This window comes from Lepisma saccharinum, chromosome 2 (genome assembly GCF_977018435.1).
Source record: "Lepisma saccharinum chromosome 2, izLepSacc3.1, whole genome shotgun sequence".
Taxonomy (NCBI): Eukaryota; Metazoa; Arthropoda; class Insecta; order Zygentoma; family Lepismatidae; genus Lepisma; species Lepisma saccharinum.
This window is the reverse complement of record NC_139230.1, coordinates 139,981,296-140,003,253: the sequence shown is the minus strand read 5'-3', so window position 1 is coordinate 140,003,253 and position 21,958 is coordinate 139,981,296. Positions and strand designations below refer to the sequence as shown.

The following is a 21,958-nucleotide window of genomic DNA, read 5'->3' as shown; positions in this document are numbered from 1 at the left end:
AAAATGTTATGACTTATGAAACAAAATCTTCTTGATCACCAGCTTGGATGCCATTCACTCCAGATACAGTCCAAAGATGGGCGGGCAGTCAGAAGATGGGCGGGCAGTCAGAGAATGATCATGAGGAGATAGGGTTTGTTGTAGAGGCCAGCACTAGTCTGTGGAAAAAAAAACAGGGGTCAGAAGGAGTAATTATCAAAGAAATGCTCGACAACCTAAATGTTCCCTTTAGGTTCAGTGTTATTAAATTTACTGTATTTTAATTGACAATTTGATATTAGTTATATAAGTCTCAGACTATGTTGGGCATCAATGGAAAGATCACCTTTATGGACTAATCAAGGAGCTCAATTTATAGTGGATGTATATGTTGAATGGTTCAAATCCTACTTTACATCATATATCAAGTCCAAATTAGCCTATCCCCATAAAGTGGACCAAACTCTTGTATTTACTCTAACATTAATCAACAATTCATTACATTTAAGTCTTGCAGGGTGATGTCCATAAAAAAGGTTTGTTTGTTTGATTCTTTTTTGCCAGTTTTAATTAATTTAGATTTAACATTGTGTGATATATTTGGGAACCATGTTTGCAGTTGTCTATTTATATCTTAATTTGGGCTAGGTTGATTTGTTGAACCAACACCCATACTGATGCCAATTCTCTTACTGATTCTGATATAGATATATAAGCATTGTAGCAATTAAAAGTTGTGTTCAGAATATTTATAAATATTAATATTCAATTGCAATTAAAACACATCAATTTACTATAGTTTTGCTTTAAAATATTTGAAGAATTACATAAGGGAAAATGGTAATGTCAAAATATCTCAGTGATTTAATTAAGAAACTCACTTTTGCTACACAATATTGGAGCAAATTAAATAAAATATTCACTTGGCATGATTTCCAGGATAATTAGACTGCAAAAATGTCTCATGGCATTTTTTGCAGACCCTGCGAGATGCCCAGACTTTGGAAAAGAATCATCAGGTGTTGATGATTAAATTTGAATTTATACCAGTGCCATTCATATTGGCCAATACCAATAAATCAGCATTGTTATTCACTCAGCTCTAATTTTAATGGCTCTTTGCTTAACCCTCTATCTTAACCAATGTATTGCATTCAACATTGGTGTTCTTCAAGAGGTGTTTAACAGAAGACATCAGATAACCAAAAAGTGTGAATTGGAGGGAGTTGTGCATTCACTCTTTTAACATGTGCAGATCAAAATCTCTGATTCATCACCTTGTGCTCTTGTATTGTAATCCTCAAATTAGCCTTGTAACACAGACTCTCCAAATGGTGTTCTTTTTCTCACTTCAATTGGGTAAATCATGGCTGGCTGAAGCAGAAATCAGACACTGATATCTATCAAGTTGCCAGACACACTTGAACAGCACTACACTTGCATGCTAATGGTAAAAATAGATAAGGAGATATAATGATGAATAATGTAGGGTGGTTAAAACTGTCATGCAGAACTGGAAGAGGGATGATGATGATTATCTAGTTCTTTGTTTCAGTTGTATCCATTTTGTGGTACCCTTCACATTCTCTTCTTTACCTGTTTTTCCCATTACCATGTAAGCATACTCCCTTTATATGCATATACACACATTAGGGCTGAGCTGAAACCATTTTGAACTGATACTGATGCCAATACTCTCACTGATTCCCACCAATACCAATACCTGTATAATTTCAGTTTTAAATAACAAAAAGTAGGTATCGAGTCACAACCTCATCACATTCCTTTAATGACCTTAGGTAACTCCTAAGTTATTCTCATTGATTGATTGATTTGCTTTATTTTACTTTGCCTTTTGTGACACTTTTGGCTAATTTGTGAAGATGGGGATGAGTGATGATGTGATGAAATTGATGAATGGACACTCACAAACATACATGCCCAGGCCAGGATTTGAACCCGGGACCCCTGGCATTGTAGCGCAATGTGCTAACCACTCCACCACGGGAGCCAGCCCAAGTTATTCTCATGTAGCATTATTCACTTTCAAATGTTGTGTGAGATTTTGTGTTTTTATATGTGAACTTTTCTTTAGACCCAGGGGATGCAAAGAAAGAAGTTCTTGAAATTCTGCAAGACTTTTTAAAGTGTTGCAGTTACACCTAAAAATCGGTTCATTGTGTCTCTTTCACTTTCATGTAAACACTGTTCATTGTTGTCGTTTAGGTTGTTAGAAGAGGCAGAAAAGCAACAGTTATTAAAATAATGCTCATCTGGCCAGCTATCTTTATGTCCTGCTCTCCCTTATTCTCTGTCATTTGCAATTAAAACAAGACACTGTATTGTCGGCCAGTACCATCACATGAAAGACTGAACACAGAAGAGAAGAAATTGAATCCACAACCCTTCCTCGCTGCTTGAATGTAGATAGAACAAGACGAATTCCACATTCATTACCTACATCCATCTGAAGATCTCTGCCATCATCTGGCCCGGAAACCGCACAGCATGAGAGTAATCCTGTTTTTTAAAACATTCACCTTTCTTACCCCACGTGTGTGCGAGCAAGAATTGAAAATGACTGATTTCTTTTATTTCCACACAGCCTTTTCCAGGTAGTTGCATGCCTTCCAGTGGGTGCAGCTTTCACTTTACCCATGCCTTTGATCTTGTCAATCATCTGCTTCCCAGGAGGGTGGGAATTTGTCCAGCATTTCGTGGAAAATCTATATGCAGAACTTGTGCTGGCCTTCCAACCTGTCACAAATAAGGATGAACGATACTTTGAAAAGGAACAAATGTTGCTCTTGGCCACACTTCTAGGGACTTGAAAACAATGGTATTGGTGGAAAAATTTCAACCAACACTTTTCACTAGGTATATAGCACTGTGCCATGAAGGCAGATTTTAGGGGATGTGGGGGATGGGGCCCCACACATTTTCGATCTTGGCCATTTTGGAGGTGATGTGATTCAGCACTATCCTCCTGCCACCTTTACCCCCCATGGTTGTCACCAGGTACACATTGATTTGAGGATGTGTGAGCCCTAGAGTTACTTCACATGGGAACAAGGTCAGAAAAATTCCAACCTTAGATCAACCACCCCGGGAATTGAACCCAGGTTTCCCCACATGGCAGTCAGATGCCCTACCAACTAGACCACCATGACTCTTTGATACACTTCTCACTACATTAAAATAATATTGACATGGTGATGAGCTATGCTTTAAAAAATATGAATTAGTTACTCTTTAATAAAGCTAATTTCTTTTATTGTTATTTTTACAGAAGAATTGCTGAAATGCTTATAGGAGATTTCCAGCAATCTGATAGTTTGTATGTGCCAGCTCGTTCAAATTATGAAAAGATCCACAATCTCGTAGCTGCTTTGTGTGCTTTGGAATATGCTGGGTGTAAAATTGATGACAGTATCATCACTGGGACCAACATAATCGAAGGGAATATTATTGTGATTTTGGCACTTCTCTGGGAAATTGCTAATCAGTTTCAGGTAAGATTGAGCCAAGTAATTATGTCATTGTCTTAGTGAGTGAAGAGTTTGAGAAATACAGGGTGGGCACAAAGTCGTTTTCCCCAATAAATGAAGAAATACTTGTTTTGGGGAAAGCGAATTTGTGCCCACACTGTATATCCAATTTTGCTTGATTGGCATTACTTATCAGGGAATATTATATTACAATGATAGTATGAAATTATCAGTTACATGCATTCTGTTTAACTCATGTTTACTAGAGAATTAACTTAGTAATAATCAGATGGAAAAGTGTGTTTTTTCTATAATTATTATTTCTTTTAGATAAAAGTATATTCTTCCTAACAACGTGCACTTTAAGAATGTTTTGTAATCTAAGTCAATGATTTATATGTTTCTAAATTTTAATTCATATTTCAAAATTATACAACAAATGTATTTCTCTAAATGTTCAAATGTTCCATATTCCTTGCTGAGAACAGTTGAAGTGCAGGGATGTTTTCCACCAAAATCGGTGAAATGGTGCTAACTTTTTTAGGCTCTGATCGATTTTTCACATTGTTGAAAGTTTATTTTGCTCTGAAACAATTACCAATAATGCAGTGTATAAATGCATGGCTTGTTTCGATCAAGGGATTATTTTGGCTTTGAAATAGGGAGCAGTTGTAGAGAAACAAAGAGACACAAAAGGTGGATTCGCATTGAAGGGAGTTCAGTTGCAAAATTGCGAGCATGTTACACACTGTGCAAAAGGTGTGCATGTTAAGGCATACATGAGGATATCAGCTGTACAAAAGTCAACTTGGCACTTCCTATTGTGTTAATAGAACTATTGCCAAAATAATTTCGTCTGCACACGTGCCACAAAGGTCTAGTATTACAATTATCCGGAGAAAGCAAGGAAGTATTGCAATATTGGTTCCGTGCATAAAAGATTACATTGTTCGTACAGTTTTATGGGTAATTGTTCAATACACAATGTTGTATCTATTTCTTAAAGTTTAGTGCGGTTACATTTATGGCCTAGGTGATTTAAAAATGAAACTGTCTAAAAGTTTCCAGGTAGTCTTGCTCGGAATTATGTCTACATAATTCATGTAAAGCTCGTGATATGATGGAAACCAGATGGGATTTTTCGATACCTTTTACATCTTCCTTTTGTGTGTTTAGCAGCTTCATGAATAGGGTTCTCCCCTACCTTAGCCAAAATGGGCTCTTCTAATATGTTGTACAGTCTTGGAAAGAAATACTTCCCTCAAAAGACTACTGGTATTAAGGCTTTATGGGGGAAGTTTTTTTTTTCAAGACTGTACGTCCTCGGAAAGTTTACAAGTAGCAAATCCTAAGTCAGATTACCTACCCTACCATCAATACTGGGAAAAAATAAGGAGGAACCAAATTCTTTGCATAAACTACAACAACAACTTTTCTTGGCAGACACTTATTTCATCATCATCATCCTTTAAAGTACAGTGGAACCTCGATTTTACATTTTTCAGGGGACCAAGCTGGAAAAACTTAAAATGCGGGAAAATGTAAAATCGAGAAAAATTTTATAACATCTTGCTATGTTGGGACCACCAAGATTGAATGTATAATGCAGGAAAATGTAAAATCCAGGATCATAAAATCAGGGTACCACTGTACTTCAATTTGTTTTAAAAGGAAGTAACTTTGAGGTTCTACCCTTGAATTAAAGAATATATCATCTCAGATAAAATTATATACCATGACATTTTTACATGCTGATTTTCCTGCTTCACTATATTCACAAATATTTTCAGGTTTATCTGGTCTGAATTTTGTAAGGCAAACTAATATGATTTATGATATCTAGGGAATGGATTTTTAGATGCTAAAAAACAGGGATTTAGGATTTTGTAAACTCCATTTTAGGAATTTTAGGTGCTTTTAATAAATTAATAGGCATATTATTATTTAATAATACTTTTATGAAATAACTGGTTTTAGATTCAATTTGTATACAAGAGTTACTATTTTAGTGCAATGAATACTATTCTTTGATTATAAAAAATATAAAATTTGTCCAATGAAAAAACTTTATCTAATTTTGAAATACTGCACCACCATATGCTTTTCAATGTTCTCTGTGGTGAAGTTCTTCCAGTTGTCCTTGAGTAGGTTCTTGTACAGTCACGGACACTTCTGGGTTGTAACAATCCCATTAACTTTCAGTGTGATCGTTACAACCCAGAACTGTCTATGGAGAACATTCTCTCTATGCCACTGGAAGTTATTGGTGGAAACTTTATAAATGCAACTGCTCCTGATTCCCAAGGCAGGTTTGGTTCTCCCCAAGGTGTAGTGGTAAAGTCGCCTCCTTGTAATGAAGAGGTCGTAGACTCGATGTTTGTTGGAGGTACATGGTGATTTGGATCGCTCTGTAAACTGTAGGTCAAATCTCGAGTAGTCTATCTGTGCATAAATTGTGCTCATAAAACTCAACCTGAAAACTCAAACGGCAGACAGGCTCGCAGTGGTCTCCTCTATACTAGGGCAGTTGTAGTTTCCGGCACATACCCTCCTGTTCCACCTAAAGTGCCATACCAACCAGTGTCCATTCACAGCGCAGAATGGTTATTTTGAGAAAATCCTGTTTCCCTGCTGTCTGCTTTGGGGAAGGGGGATTTTAAAGTTGCCGCCCCTTCTTGCTCAAGCAGTAGGCCTAATTGGTTGTTTTATCACACGTTTCTTCGAAAGTAAACGCACCAACAGAGGGTCACTGGCATAAAGGCGGTTTTCCCGCCAGCTGAAAGATCGGCAGGATTCTAACTGTTGTGTCGATGGGGGGAATAAGCAACGTGACTGGTCACTTGCAGGGTTGCCTTTCCTACTACTCACAGCAAGTTCTCGAAACTACAAATCAGATGGAGGTATTCTTGGAATCTTCGCATGCTCTACACTGTTGGAGGCCGGGAGTAATGTCGGCCCTGTTTTAACCAGGGTTGTTAAAAATCCAGGTATTTTAAATCAATTTAATTCCGGTCCAGGAGAAAAAATTAGCAAGCATAAATGGGTTCTGGACTGTAAAGAAGCTTTTAATCTGAAAAGTATTTAAATTCGGTACAGGAACCTATTTCCAGATCAGTTTTATTATGATCCAGGAACCTTTATTCCAGATCATTTAAATACGGACCAGGAAAAAAAAATCTGGATTAATTTAACTATGTTCCACGAACATTTCTTCCAGATCAATTTAGATACGGTCCAGGAACCTTTTTTCAATGAAACAATTTGCAACTTGGACTGAATTTAAATTGTGCAAGAAAAAAGATTCCGGTCTCGCAGCGAAACCCAATAAAACCTATTAGAATTTATGGGTTCCTGGACCTTTAACAACCCTGGTGTTAACAAGGTTCGTGATGCAAGCTAGAAGATGGTGGAAATTTGTGCAGAAGTTGACACCCCTTGCTGTTGCCTTGCTTCTTTTGCTGCTAAATCCAATAAATTATTCATTTTTTTCTCATTCAAAATTTCTGCTCTTTGCAGCATTGTACAAAACTGTCTGTCTTTTGGTGCATGCACTTCACTCGGTGATGCTAACCTTTGGTCCATCTTTACAGATTTATACTTTCTTGAAAGTAGGGTTACCAGATCACTATAAGGGAAATGTAGGACATAATGTTCCAAAACGTAGGACATTGAGTCAAAATGTAGGACACAAAACATTCGCAATAAATAATACATATTTCTATAGAAAATGTTAGAGAGTAATTTAAAATTGACAGTTTTCAGCAAAACAAAACAGAGAATTCTTTAATTCAAAATTTCCAAACTTGTAATTATACTAAACAATGCACCTGTTTTAACGGTACTTCACAGAGGAGCCAATTTTTCCCAAAATTTCAGGTTTAGTCAAAATATATTTATGAGAGACTGGACAGTCAAACTCTTTGATATTATATGGACCAGTACCAAACTTCGTACAGACTTTATGGAAAAAAAAAATCTCGTGAGTCCGTTGTGCTGATGGTAATGAAAGTACTCTCTCAACCTTTGCATTATGACCTGTAATGGCAAACAAATATTCAGCAATTACCGTAATTGAAATGGTTCCAGAAGTTTCATCTTGGGTAGTTTTTAGTTGAATAACAGGGTGTCTACCAAAATAACAAATCCAAAATTCTTGAGTTTTTCAGGATTTTTCTTTACATTTATTTTTCGTTTTTGTTTACCTAAGTAGGGGTCGAATAAATAAAGGTTAAGTTGGAAATTAGCAATTAAAAAAATAATATTTAATAAGAAAATCATACCAAAAGGCTGGTTAAAATGAAAACTGCAGCAGTATACAACAAGAGATTTTGACCTATTTTATCTATTAATGCATTCTGGACTGCATTTTCAGACTAGCAAGGCTCTGGCATTTGGACTCTCAGCCAGTATAATCTTATGTGGTGCTCGTGTTGTCCCTATATGTTTGTGGTTGTCTCTTCATCCATCTTATCTTATGGCCATTCATCCTCATCTTCGTGACTAGCCAAAGGGGCAGAAAAGTTAAGTAAAATAAACTAAATCCACTAATCAGTCATTGGGATAGCAAAAATTCTTGACCACAAGTATAATTACTTGACTTTTTATTGACTTCTTGACCTACTTTTATTATTTTTTCTTGATTTTCACTTTCTTGACTAGTAGACACCCTAAATAACTTTGTTCTCTAAACCCCTGCTCTACAATCAAGATAATGAATAAGAATTGGAAACACGTTGTTTCATCAATATAAACCCCAAGGCAAGAAATTACCCTCAGGCATTGAACGGTCGCATCATTAGAATGTGGCCCCAAAACTTTTCTTCAATAGCTGCTTCCGTTTTTCCGTTTGTCCTCTAGCAGGACAATATTTTCTTTTCTTTTTTCGGCAATGACTGAAGCAAAATAAATGTCACTATTGAGTTTGGGAGCTCAGTCCATAGACTTGTAACTTGCATGATTTGTCTTTGTTAAACTGAAACACGTATTTAGCCTAATTTTATTATGTGACGCTCAAAATGTTTATTTATGTTTAAGGATATTTATGACATTTTTCAAATTCCTCCCGGACGCCTGACACAAGGCTAAAATGTAGAACATGTCCGGGAAAATCTGGATGTCTGGTAACCCTACTTGAAAGCAAACATTTCGGCTGTAATAAGTAATACAGAGTACGAGCATGTCATAATGTTCTTCTGAACACCCGTCATTTCCACTTACTTCACCTCCGCAACTGCAGTCTTGCAGGTCAGCGAGGCTTTGGCATCTGGTTCTACGGCCAGTATAATCCTTTGTAGGGTTATTTGATTTGAGTTCTTGTTTGAAGTCCACTTCATGCACAGACAGGCTAATCGGGAGTGGACCTACAGCTTAAAGACGGATCCGAACCATTTTGTGCCTCCACAGGGTATTGAAGCTGAGTACCCTTGATTAAAAGCTGATGATGTTACCACTAAGCCATCGGGGAGATTACGTTTGTATGGTTGTGTGTTGTCCTGTGTTTTGCCCATATATGTGCTGAGTGCTCAATACAGCCTTACTTTTACCATGGGTAGAGAGATTTTAGAGATGCATGGTGATTTTTTATCTATTGTAATAGCCTTGGCCCATATAATGTGAAGGGTGCAAATAGCCTAAGTGCTGACATATTCAAAATTTTAATTTCAATCAATCGATAACATCCTTCCATGAACACTGGTAACAATTAATCAAAATTCATGGCTAGTTTGTACTACAAAAACAACAACTAATAATAATATAAATAATGACAATACTAATAATAATACTAGTAATAACAATACTACTACTAATAATAATTATTATTATTAGTATTAATTGTTATTCCATGTATATAACAATAATATACTATTCAATAGTCAATACCAGTTACAACAGGTGTAATTAAATAGGACTAAGGACACATCCTGCTGTAAGAATTTGCTGCTCACACTACATAATTTATTTGTTTTATATAAATTCTGAGGTCAAAAACAACAAGTGTAATATATCTAATTAGACATAAACGTTTGCGCTACAATTTTTGTTTGGAACACTTTCTTCTCAGATGCCTAGATTATTAGTAAATTAATGATAAACATAAAATTATTAGTGAAAATACGTAAAGTTTTTACTAATCCTTCATTAACTACTTAATGGTTGCTCCTATCGAAAATTTAAGATAACCTTAAATATAGAACACATCTTAAGCTTTTATTTGAAAAAAAGATCTTTGAAATTGGACCATTGGTTTCAGAGATATACAGTAGTAGTTTTTTTTCAAATGTGAACATCCGCCATCTTGGCTTGGCTGCCATTTCTATTAACTACCACTTTGAGATGGCAATCATGGTTTTTTTGTATCCTTACACACCCAAATAACTGTGGCATAAAGGAAAATTAGTACCTCCAAATTATACCAAATTCTTGATTTTGACCACTTGACCCATAGACTAATTTCCTCCTTTTCGGGGTGTCAGAGAAAAGCATTAAAATTGCTCTAATACGTCAGTAATGCATCGAGTTCATACTGACTTCTAGGGAGAGATGTTTGCATGCCATTACACATGATTTTTATCAGGGATACTCCCAAAGGGTTGAAGTTTGTGACTGGTTGTTTCCAACAATTACAGTGTGATGCTTCCACTGGAATGAAAAGTCCTTCACAGTGACGAAGCTAATTTTTGTACAAAGGAAGTTAATAAACAGAATATTCATAGCTTTTTATCTGATAACCAATTTTGGAGAGATCACAGCCGAATGGTTAGTGTTGGTATGTTAACGGTATTGTGTGTCATGAGGAACATGATTGGTTAGTCCATGTTTCACCGACAGAACCTTAAATGCTGAAGGCTACTTGAAATTTTTAAATGAACAGGATTTATCAACCTTGCTTATGGAAGAAGGTAGTTTTTCAGAGGGTTTTTTTTCAACAGGATGGAGTGTCACAATGCTATGGGAACGTTGCAAGATATTGAAAAATGTTGTAATAATTTACCTCAGTGAGTTCTGTGTCAATAAATACGATTTGCAATTTATTTATTTTCGTTTCTGGTAACATTTTAATTATTTATTATTAAATCATGCATGATATTCCATATGTTTGTATCACATAATTTTCTCAACATACAGGGCTTTATCATCGAAGAAAGCCTTTCTTCTCATTCCGTTTAGCTTTTCAGTTATATGGTTGTAAACACCGGGTTCAGCGACTCCTGGGAGACACTGTAGTACATTGTGGGGGTGCGAGGATATGTTTGGAGCCGAAATGGCTATAAATGGGACTTTTGTTGATAATTTTATATAACCATGAGGTTGTTAAATAAATTTTGGAGGAGCGTTAGGGGATGTTTGGGTATGTGGATTAATTTCTGATTTCTCATTTTTTGTTTTTCAGTTTATGAAAGCAAATGCGGAAAAATAACAGTGAATTTTCTTTCAAATAATGACAAAAATTAATATGGGCCTATGAGCCCCGTGTTATGTAGTAACAGGGCTATAAATATAAAAAGTAAACTCTTGACAAATATCAAGTAAAAAAACAATCAATTCCAAGTGTGCACTTGTAAAATACTTGATGGTTTATGATTCTAGGATGGAGAGGAGCTCAACTATTTGTTACCTATTATTTACTTAGTACATGACTTTCCCTACATTTTGTGCATTATAGATCTGGTTACACAAGTGTATTTTCAAGAAATAATGTAATCAAGAGATTAACTGTGCTTTATGCACAGAATTTATAATTAATTTGCTCTGTTCTTAAGTACAAGGTATGTACCTATCATCATATAATTTTTTCACCTTCTAATTTCAGAAACGCAAGCCTGAAATTGCAGCTGCCAGAGTTGAAAAAGAGAAAGAAAGCAACATTCGAAATGTGATTGCCCCAGATGATTCTAGTGAAGATACATCCTCCCATGAGACAGTTAAGGTTGCTATTACTACCCCATCCTACAATGGGCGATCTAAGCATGAAGTAAAGTGTGAAGCAGCAACAATGATGCAAATAAAAGAGAGTGAGAGATCATTAAAGAAACCAACCGGACTTACTCAGGTTGGAATTTACAGGCATCTTCTTTTGTATACTAATATTATATTCATTGTTGTATTGATACTAGTATTGTTATGAGCACATGCTAACATGCTAATATTGTACAGTCAAGGACACTTCTGGGTTGTAATAACCCCATTGACTTTTAATGGAATTATTACAATCCAGAAGTGTCCATGACTGTACCATAGCCCACTACTATCCTTCCAGCCTCTGCGCTTTCATTATCACAAGTACGATTTTCTATGCTGGCTGAAACTCCATTATTCTTCTCTAGAATCGCTCGACACTGACTGGTGCATAGATGACTTGGCATGTGCACCTGTGCACATTTATGCTGGTAATGAGTAGATGTTTAATTGTTATTTTGTGTATGAAGTTATTGATACTTATTGACAAAGTTGAACATCTCTTAATAACAAGATGCTGCAAAATGCAGAGTCTGATCATGAACAAATAGTCCTGTTAACCTGAGATTTGTTCCAAAAGAAAGTTCAAATGTTTATATCCAACTTTGTTGCTGTAAGTTCACTAGGCAACAATGATACATATTTTCATAGCATGCTGAAAAACCCTTGTTACTGTGTGTATTCTTTTAAAAGCAAAGAATTATTTTGCCATGCTGAGAATTTCAAACACATTAATTAAGGAAGAAGTAACCTTGGTGGTCCAATCTTTAGGGCTTTAAACTACTGTGTGAGAGACCTGGTTCAATATCCTGGTTGGTGATCTTGGGAAAAAAAATTACCATCGGTGTTCCTGCATAAGAGGCTCTATGTCTCACCCAGATTTACATCCTAATGGAAGCTTTGAATGAATAAATGTGGCTGGAGCATGGTGCTGATCACATCACTTTCCAAAATCGAGAATGTGTGAAACCTTATCTGCATACCCTAACCTATGTACCTTCATGCAAACTATTTTTTTTTTCAGGAGGGAGGGGACAAACAATTATTTCACATCAAGACTACTACTTTTCCATCCCCTTCTGCCATTATGTGTTAGATTTCCATCAGGACAAATAACACTTTATTTCATTGAGACTGCAAATAATGCATCATCAGGGAGGGAAATGAATACTTTGGTATTTTGGCAATGCTTTTTTTGGAATTATTTGAAAATGTAATAATATTTATTTTACTTTTCATGTAAAAACATAATGAACTAAGTAACACTTTTCATGACCAGTTTTTAAGCAGATGAATGCTCCTCTTTGTACCCACTGGAGATGTTAGTGTCATACCATTTTGTACATATATAAGTTATTTTTTTTTTTACTCAGATCATAAATCAATTACTCTGTTACTTTTTGTTTTCCATTCGAGGTTCTCAGTGGAAATGAGTACAGCCACGCATCTTCCTTTGTTCATGTTGCTGGATTTGTAATGAAGAAAATTACGGAAATAATGCCTTGCTTCAAATGCAACACACAAATGTCTACCTCATCCTGTAGTTTGGCATGTATGGACCTGATGTATGAAAGTGACAAAAATCAGATGATGACCCATTGTCCAGTTTTATTGGTGTTTCGTGAACCAATAAAAGATTCATAGAAAATGATGTGTCTCTGTTACCCAGTGTGTGTTTAGAGCAAAACCTGTAAGTCCATGTAGAGCCATGCTTTGAGAAAGTGTAATGTGTTGTTCTAGTACACAAATAATGATCATTCTGAAGATGTAAGTGAACATCTCTCCAGATTCTTCATTCCAATTGTGTTGAAATGCATTGCTTCCTCAATGACATAAATGTTTGAAAGACCTAAATACTTAAATTGCAAGCCTCTCCATCGTAAAGTTCACCTGCTTTAGAAGCTTCCTGGTAGAAGGAGACTGGTCAGACATCAGTGCCATTTGGTGCAGGGGTGGCGCCAGAAAATTTTGACCAGGTGCGCTGGAGCCAAATATTGATAAATTAGGATGGACAGATATAAAATGTATGATTTTTACAAACATGTATTCTCTCGCCTATCCTGCATTCCTTTGTATTTCTTTTGCCTTTTCTCTTTCCTGTTGAATGTCTTATTTGCCTTTTTTCTCAGCTTGTACCCCCCCCCCAGTTCTCTCTCTCCCTCTTACACTTTCACACACATACATGCACGCGCACGAGTAACTTGTTCACCAACTCTTCTGATTAAATTTCTCTCTATGCACTCCAATCTAGGAAAGAGTAAAAAGTGACTCCATGTCGTCATCTGTTGTAAAGCCGCTTGACTATCATTCCTATCTTCCCTGTGTCAATCGTGATATAACCTTACTTATTTCTCTCATTTAGGTGTCCCTTTCCTTCATTGTATCTCCCTGTCCATGCCTTTTAACTGCTCCCTGTGTACTTCAGTTTGTAAGTGGATATTTTGTCCTTCCTTTCAATTAAGAAGGAATTTAACAGAGACTGTACTTAGTTAGCTGATCGAAGTAGATTAGATTAATTGATTTGATTGATTTGTTTTATTTGACTTTGGTTTTCTTCCACTTCTGGCTAATCACGAAGATGAGGATGAATTGTGATAAAATGAAATAGATGAAAGGGCAATCACAAACACACATGGGCAGATCACAAAACAAGGTCCACAGAGGATTATACCGGATGTGAGTACAGATGCCAGAGCCTCGTTAGTCTGCAAAATACAGTCCAGAGTGTAACGTGGAAGAAGGGTTGACATTTAGGTGGCAGATTAGAGTATATTGCTTAATTTATGAGACAATTATGAAAAATATGGAACAAATTCTTTGCAAATGGAAGAGACGCCTAAAGGCTACAAGAAGTAATTTGTATGTGTGAAACTAGCTCCGTCCCTTGGAGGGGAACAAGGCCTAATGCTTCATGGAGTGAAGCAACCTAGCAGCAAAACCATTTGAAATGTAATTTTAGCATTTTATCGGAAAGCGAGTTATGCCAAAATTCGACATTTACAGTTGCTAAAGTTTATATTGACTTTATTTGCTACTACTGATGTACTTTCCAAAACTAAATAACTTGTTTTTTCATGCGATACAATGCCGTATTCTCTATACATTAAACATTCAAGGATGATTACAGAAAGTATGATAAACCCCAACAATAGTGAAGAAATACGTTTTGGTTTTTGTCCATAATTGAAATGAATGATTTTGAATATACAATTTTAATAATATTATGAGTTTTTAACTGAAAGGAGAGGTGCATCTTCGTTGAGGCTTAACGAATGATTCTCTTACTTGGCTCATAGGAGTGTTGGAAATTGATACATGTAGCCGCCTACATGAATCTTTGTATTTAATTAATGCCTGTTAGAGCAATTTTTAAAGTACTTTTGTTCATTCTGCATTAAACTTTCCTCACATAAAAACGTGATTTTTCACACAAAAAACAACTAAAAATTGCAAAAGTAAGGAATATGTGCAAATGAACATCACAAAAACGATTTCATCACTTTCTTAATAATCGTAACCTGACTGATGATAAATGCTCGATGTGGTTCAATAGAAATATGCCTAGAGATTGAGATTATCTTACTTAAACAAACATTTAAGTAAGTTAGGTAAAAAAAATATATCATTGTAGCTACCCTATGTGGCAATTCTTCTCCTGTTCACACCTTACCTTCATACAAATGGAGTTTCTCTTCTTCATAACACTTTGAAATTCTTAAACACAGTTTCAGTTACTGACAATTCTCACACGAGTGAAAAAAGTTACCCATTACCCAAAATGCTAGGTGAAAGAAGCCTAGTCATGAATCAAAGTTCTTTTGTATACCATAAGGAAGTAATGTTAATATGTTTTTATTTGTTTGGTAGGTTTTCTAGATATTCTTCCTGTATGTTTTGTATTCCCACCTCGGGAAAACTGCACTTTGGTTGTAGATAGATATTGTAATACATACTTGTAGTCACTGGAGTGTTATCTCAGTCACAAGTGTTATACTCCAAGTTTTAAATATGAAATATAATTAATTATAAATAATAGGTATTATCCCTCGCCATATTTTGCTACGATTTTCGCTATCTTATTCGGTAAACTAATGCAAATCCAAAGGCAGCAAAACTTCGTACAGGATGATATTTTGAGAGTTTCTCATATCGACAATAGCACCCACCCATCCTGATTTGGTGAGTAGAGGCAGAATTGTAAGTTCTTGCAAAAAGAAGGTGAACTGGTTGAGTGCCAAGACTGGAAGTATCATAGCAGGCTTTGATTGTACACTTCCACCTCTTGTAAATTTGTGAATAAAACTTATTAAATGTGAACATTTCTTTGCTGCGTTATCAACACTTGGGTGAAAGAAGAAGGTGAAAAAACTAGGGCTGTGAAAAATTACTTCAACTGATGCTGATACTCTTACACATTAAGACAATCAGATTATTAAAATAGCTTACATTTATTCATGATGTTACATGGAGAGAGAAAAAAAAAACACTGTACCCATGTTGCTTATTTAACTTGATTTCTATGTATTAATTTCAAAGGCCCACTGCCTTCACTTTCTCTGGTGTCTTTTAAATATTCATGAATTTGTGAGGCTTTTATTGATTTAATCTTAGTATAATTATTAATTTTATTCAGCAGAAATGGTTGCAAAGAAAGTATAAGCAACAGGAAGTTGAGAAACATCAAAACACAGGCGTATCAGATGCAGATCATGGTGGTGATGAATCTTGTTTGACTGAAATGGACATCATTTCCTCTATTGATCACATTTCGAAATCAAAAGAATTCAGCAAGATGGTATCCTATCTTCATATCCTCAGTAAGTGCAGTAAAAGAGAAATGTTGCAATATAAATAAATGGAAATTCATGGTTGTTCCATGAATTGTTTTTATCACTTCACTCTTTATATTCACCTGTTCTTTTCAATAATCTCTCAGCTTACATTTTGTAATTATCTCTTACTAGTGTATATCTCTTATCTCACTACTATGCATATACCCCTTCCTTTTTTTAAATGTCCTTTTCAAGAGAGAACATTGAATAAATTAAAACATGGTATTATTAAAAGGACTTGATGTTAAAAGAAGTCATAGGTGCCCAGCTTCTGATATCCCTGGACCAGCTACAGCAAGTAGGGACTTAATTGTGTAACCTTGGAGTCTACCACTAAGTCTTTGGTTGTTCCAAAAACACTCAAGTCTGCACTGGATTTCAATTTCAGGATTTAATTGACACATAATGATATAATATGATATTATTTCCATAAGACTAATCCAGGATTGAAGTAGAAAACCAGAACTTATGTTTAAAAAGTTTGGTTGTTCTCCAACATGTACAGTTGCACTTTGCAGGTTATTAAAATGAATAATGAATTTAAAAGCATTTTAAGTCATACTGACATTTGACTCAAACCTACAAATTTAAATATAATTCAAAATTCCTTTTGCATGTAAATGTTCTAAATAGTAAGATTTCACTCTGTGCAAGTGTGAAAAATTGAGGAAAATACCAGAATAGACAGAATGCATGCAAAAGATTGTGAATTGGAGAAAAGTAGTTGTGGTGCATATTTGTTGTGTTGTTTTTAGCACACACAGCTTTGAAATTGGAAAAAAAAGATGTGTAGAAAATTTAGATGTTTGTAAATGATGTGGCCAAGGTTTCTTCATGCTCCATAGCCAGGAATTCTAAAGTTAGTTTTCCCCAAAGAGTTTCCTTCCTTACAGCTCACAAATGGGCCTTGCATATGTAAATATTTGGTTCCGACTAGAATGGGGAGTAGAGTTCATCATAAAGTTGGAGAGAGTAGAGTGTGTAGTTTTTGCTTATGAGCTCCGTGTGTTGGGGACTCCTGCATGATAAACTATGGTAGCACGTTAGAGCTATGGTGAATAGTGTGCTTGTAGAATAAACATCCTTAAGAGTCCATTTCTTGTATACACAGAGAAGAGAAGCATGGAAATAAATTCTATGTAAAACTATCTCTGTGAAGCATGATTGTGTGAACCCAGTAGGTTGTATATGCATCCTAGCTACTAAGGAGTAAATTGTGTTTAGAGGTTCTGGGTTGGCTGCCTATTAGAAACCCCTAGATAAGAAATAGTCTGCTGATCTGGGTTATGTGGTTTGTAGACTTTCAAACAAATTGATTAATTACATCATAAAAACAAGGAGTTCCATGACCTCAATGGGAAGAGCAGTTTTCAGTGAGATTTTAAACCCCTGATCCCTTGTAAGTAAGTCCTTTGTAATATTTGCTGACATAGGCACTTTACATCAGAGGGCGAGATGTATGCTGCTGTTTGTCTAAATGGTGTGAAATTCAGGCATAAATTTGCAATTCTTGAGAGTTGTTTCCAAGATATAATTGTGGGAAGTGATTTTTTGAGGCAAAGTTGGCTTATGTTGCACATTCTGGAGAATTTAAGGTTAGCGACATTGTGCAGGGAAACAACAATTCACCCTCACTGTTATGCAAAGAAATAACACAGAACAAGGAAAGAATAACTTGTCAGATCACCTCAGGCTTCCATCCAGAAAAAGTTTTATCACCCCACTCAATGTGGTTTCTTTTGTGACCTTAGATGATTAAGGGTGGGTTTTTCAATGTGCGATTAAAGTTCAGGTTGGCAAATAACTAGATGTTACTGCAATTTTGGGTTTTTCCATCTTAGGTCAGCTCCTCGACTGGATTTATTGATAGATTTGCTTTATTTTACTTTGCTTTTGTGCCACTTTTTTTTTTGGCTAATTTGAGAAGATGGGAATGAGTGATAATGTGATGAAATTTATGAATGTCCAGGGCGGGAATCGAACCCGGAGGTTAAGTGGCAATGATCTTGATCCATGCTCTATCCAGTGGTCAGTGTGATGACTGGCAGTATTTGCGAACAAACATGGCTGCCTCATCGGAAGATTGATCTTCACCAGATGATTTCTCAAGCACATTTAACGAGAAAATATTCAATAAAATGTTACATTGGTGTAAAACTAAACTTGTGCTTGGCAGAGTTGAAATGAAGTGCATAGTAACAGGTAGAACAAAGGAAATGGTCACCAGACTTGGATTTGTGTACACATACTGAAGACATGTGGCAAGTTAGTGTAGTGGATAAGGGTGGTAGCTTGGAGTGGGTGTTCCTTTTTATGTCACGAGTTTGAGTCCCTCTGCTGATTCTTTTTTGTTGTTGTTATTGTTCATTTACCATGATTTGGACATTGATTCCATGTTTTATTTTGCGTGATCATAAGATACATATTTAAAATTAAAAAATAATACATTTTAATATTGTCAGGTAGAGATACTATGTAAAAGTAACCTACAAATTACAAACGTTCAATGAAAATATTTAATTTCTCTGTGATGTGACATTCTCCAGGGGAGAAAAAGAAGTGTGCAAACCAGGAATAAACTTTCAGTCAAAATATACATGCAAAATGTCACTTATTTTTCTTATTGCATAGCTAGATAGAAGTTATTTGTATTGGATATCGTCTCTTTCATTCTGTAAGGAAAAGAATAATTATTTATACTACATATTACCATATTGTGTTTTGTGAAGTCTATCTGTTTTAAGAAGAAAGCCAAATGTGTGGTAATTGTTTTCCCCTTATACCGTATTTACTCATGTATAATGTGCACTTTTTTCCAAAATTTTTGCTCCCAATAACTGTGGTGTGTATTATGCACAGAATAATACGGACAGCCTACATGAAACCGTACAAGGTCAATACATGATTTTGTAACACTATCCCGTTATATATCGTTGTAAAGCTTAAATCCTGTAGTTTGGGAATATGGCAACAGTATTCCATTCAAGATAGTGACACTAATGTGAAATGTGGTAGAAATAACTTGATTAAAAAATGAAGGAACATTGATTTTTATGATACTTTTGATGAAAGAAAAGATAAGGAAAAAGAAAATAATAATTAAAATGTATTACTGGCCAAATAATATTATATATATAGAGTGTGTAAATGCTTTAATGGAAGAAATCTTGTGCTGCTAACTGCTAATTTGAGGGTCCTGAATGTACCTCATATAATGTTATGTTTAATCCTTTGTGCAACAGCCCTGAAGGTCCTTGGCTTACCTACCGACTGCCGGTCTCCCTCCCACACTTTCCTTCATCACCTCTAAGCATGGAGATCTGAAACCAGTATTGGAATAGTTGGGGGGTTAGCCCGACATATCCCCAGCCGTTGTAGGTTTCCGGGACTGGATTACGCTTACTCATTCGAAGCTTCCCAATTTCCTCAAGATGGTGGGTTGCCACCGGCCCTATACATAGGCTGAATAAACTCTGACCAGAGCCAGATTCGAACCTATGCAATCTCGCAGTGAACGAAATGTTATGTTAGTCACAAAAAATATATTTTTTAGAAAAAGTAAAAAAGGAATGAGCAAAACCTCATATAAAAGTTTGAAGGCCATTTCCCATGATTTTTTACTTTGTAATGTAATGTTCTGTGACACCAACGAAAGCAGTGCCATTCTGGCAGAATTTGAGAATGCAACTCCCGTCACATGGGATGCGTATCAGCGGTATTTGTTGGGCAAGAAATAATAGAAAATAATTTCCTGAGCACTGCAAATCCATAACATAACTTTGATCTCGCTGTATACTATTACAGAATAAATAAGGTGGTTAGAGGGTGTAAGCTTTGGGATGCTAAACACAGTGGAGGGAGAGGTGGGAAGTGGTGTGGGTTGGTAACTCATGGCATACACAAGTGATATTCTTCTCCTCGTGGTCCACATAGCAACATGTGATTCATTGAGCCAGACCCTGTGGCCGAGTGATTAGCACATTGCGCTGCAACACCAAGGGTCCCGGGTTTCGAATCCCACTCAGGCTTGGTTGTGTGTGAATGTCCATTCATCAATTTCATCACTCATCCCCATCTTCACAAATTAGCGGCTCAAAACATGAAGTAAAATAAACTAAATCAATCAAATCAATCAAGTGATTCATTGAATAGGTATGATGTCATTCACTCTTGATCAGCATAATAACAGCTTTACGACCTAACAACTAACTAAGCCATTTCTTGAAACTGGATTATACAGGGTGTCCGGCTTAGACCTTTAACATTACAAAAGAGCATAATTTTGCAGAGAAACCCAATTTTATTACCAAAATTTACATTTTGGTAGAAAAACTCATGCATTTTTTTGTCCCAGCACCAGCACTTCACACAACCTCAATATGAGCCCCCCTTGTGACACGGCAGATGTCGAACCGATATTCCAATTCCGTCCAGGTATTCACTAGCATTTGAGGGGTCACATTGTTAATCACCTGTCGAATTCTGTTACGCAGATCTTCCAAGTTCTCGACGGGCATACTGTAGACTTGGTCCTTGATGAACCCCCAAAAGAAAGAGTCTAGGGGGGAAAGAGAAAGAGCGCTGAGGCCAAGCAAGTGGTTTAGATCCTCTTCCTATCCATCTTGTGGGAAAATGCTCATCGAGAAATTCTCGTACAATGATAGCAAAATGTGCCGGGGCTCCGTCTTGTTGGAAAATGGTTTCTGGAGGCATATGAGGCACAGTGTAATGCTGAAGCATGTCTAAATAATTCGTTCCTCTCACTGTTTCTTCAGCAAAAAAGAACGGGCCTATTATCTTATCTTTCATTAACCCACACAACACATTAACTTTTGGCGAGTCTCTCATAATTTCACGAAACTTATGAGGATTGTCACATCTCCAAATACGGCAATTTTGCTTGTTAACTTTGCCACACGTGTGGAATACAGCTTCATCAGAAAAGCACACCTTGTCCAGAAAAGCATTGCTGTTGTCAATTTCGGTTAACATTTTGCCCGAAGACTTTTAGCTTTATCATCAGGATAATTTCCTTGATCTAACTGGATGTTGTACGCCCGTAGACGTGACCTTTTGTGCACAACATCATGGATAGTAGACCGAGGAATGTTGAGCTCTAAACTTGAAGGTCTTATTGATTTTCTTGGGCTTCTTGTGAATGCAGTGCAAATCACTTCAATGTTTTCCTCTGATACCTTCCGCTTCGCGTACTTCCCGCGCACCGACACAACACTTCCAGTTTCTCTTAGTTGTTTATCCCACATAGCAATACTCAAATAGGAAGGAACATTGTCGTCACGTTGAAGATTGAATTCATGCCGAAAAGCACATTGAACAAGCTTCACAGATTTGTTTTCTGCCAGTGAAAGAACGCAGAACACTTTCTGCTGAACCGTCCACTCCGCCATCTTGGAATTTATGCGTTACACGCGCATCCGCGTCACGTCAACTCGAAGTACTGGTGATTCTCGCAAATGGCCACAGTTGCCAGTCCCATACAAACAATAAGTTTAATTTGAAGTTTAATGTAACTAAAGTTATACTGTTTTGTAATGTTAAAGGTCTAAGCCGGACACCCTGTACTGCACATTATATATGAGATATAATTGTTTCTTGTCACTTTTCCCTATCAAAAAACAGGGTGTGCATTATACACGCATAAATACGGTATGTATTTCTTTGTAGTAAAACAATACATAGACC

The 21,958-nt window shown here is 36.2% G+C and overlaps 1 protein-coding gene across 2 annotated transcripts in view; it reads left to right on the top strand.

Annotated features, from left to right (window-relative positions):
* The window catches only part of LOC145984519 (uncharacterized), a 141,628-nt gene that overhangs the window by 97,656 nt on the left and 22,014 nt on the right, over positions 1 to 21,958 (top strand). Inside the window, exons 6-8 of one of the 2 annotated variants that reach the window (XM_083118176.1) lie at positions 3,269 to 3,491; positions 11,278 to 11,517; positions 16,060 to 16,240. In XM_083118176.1, coding sequence (XP_082974302.1) covers positions 3,269 to 3,491; positions 11,278 to 11,517; positions 16,060 to 16,240 — 644 coding nt within the window. Of the gene's footprint in view, positions 1 to 3,268; positions 3,492 to 11,277; positions 11,518 to 16,056; positions 16,241 to 21,958 lie in introns of both variants that reach the window. The other variant, XM_083118175.1, reaches the window with a different exon arrangement.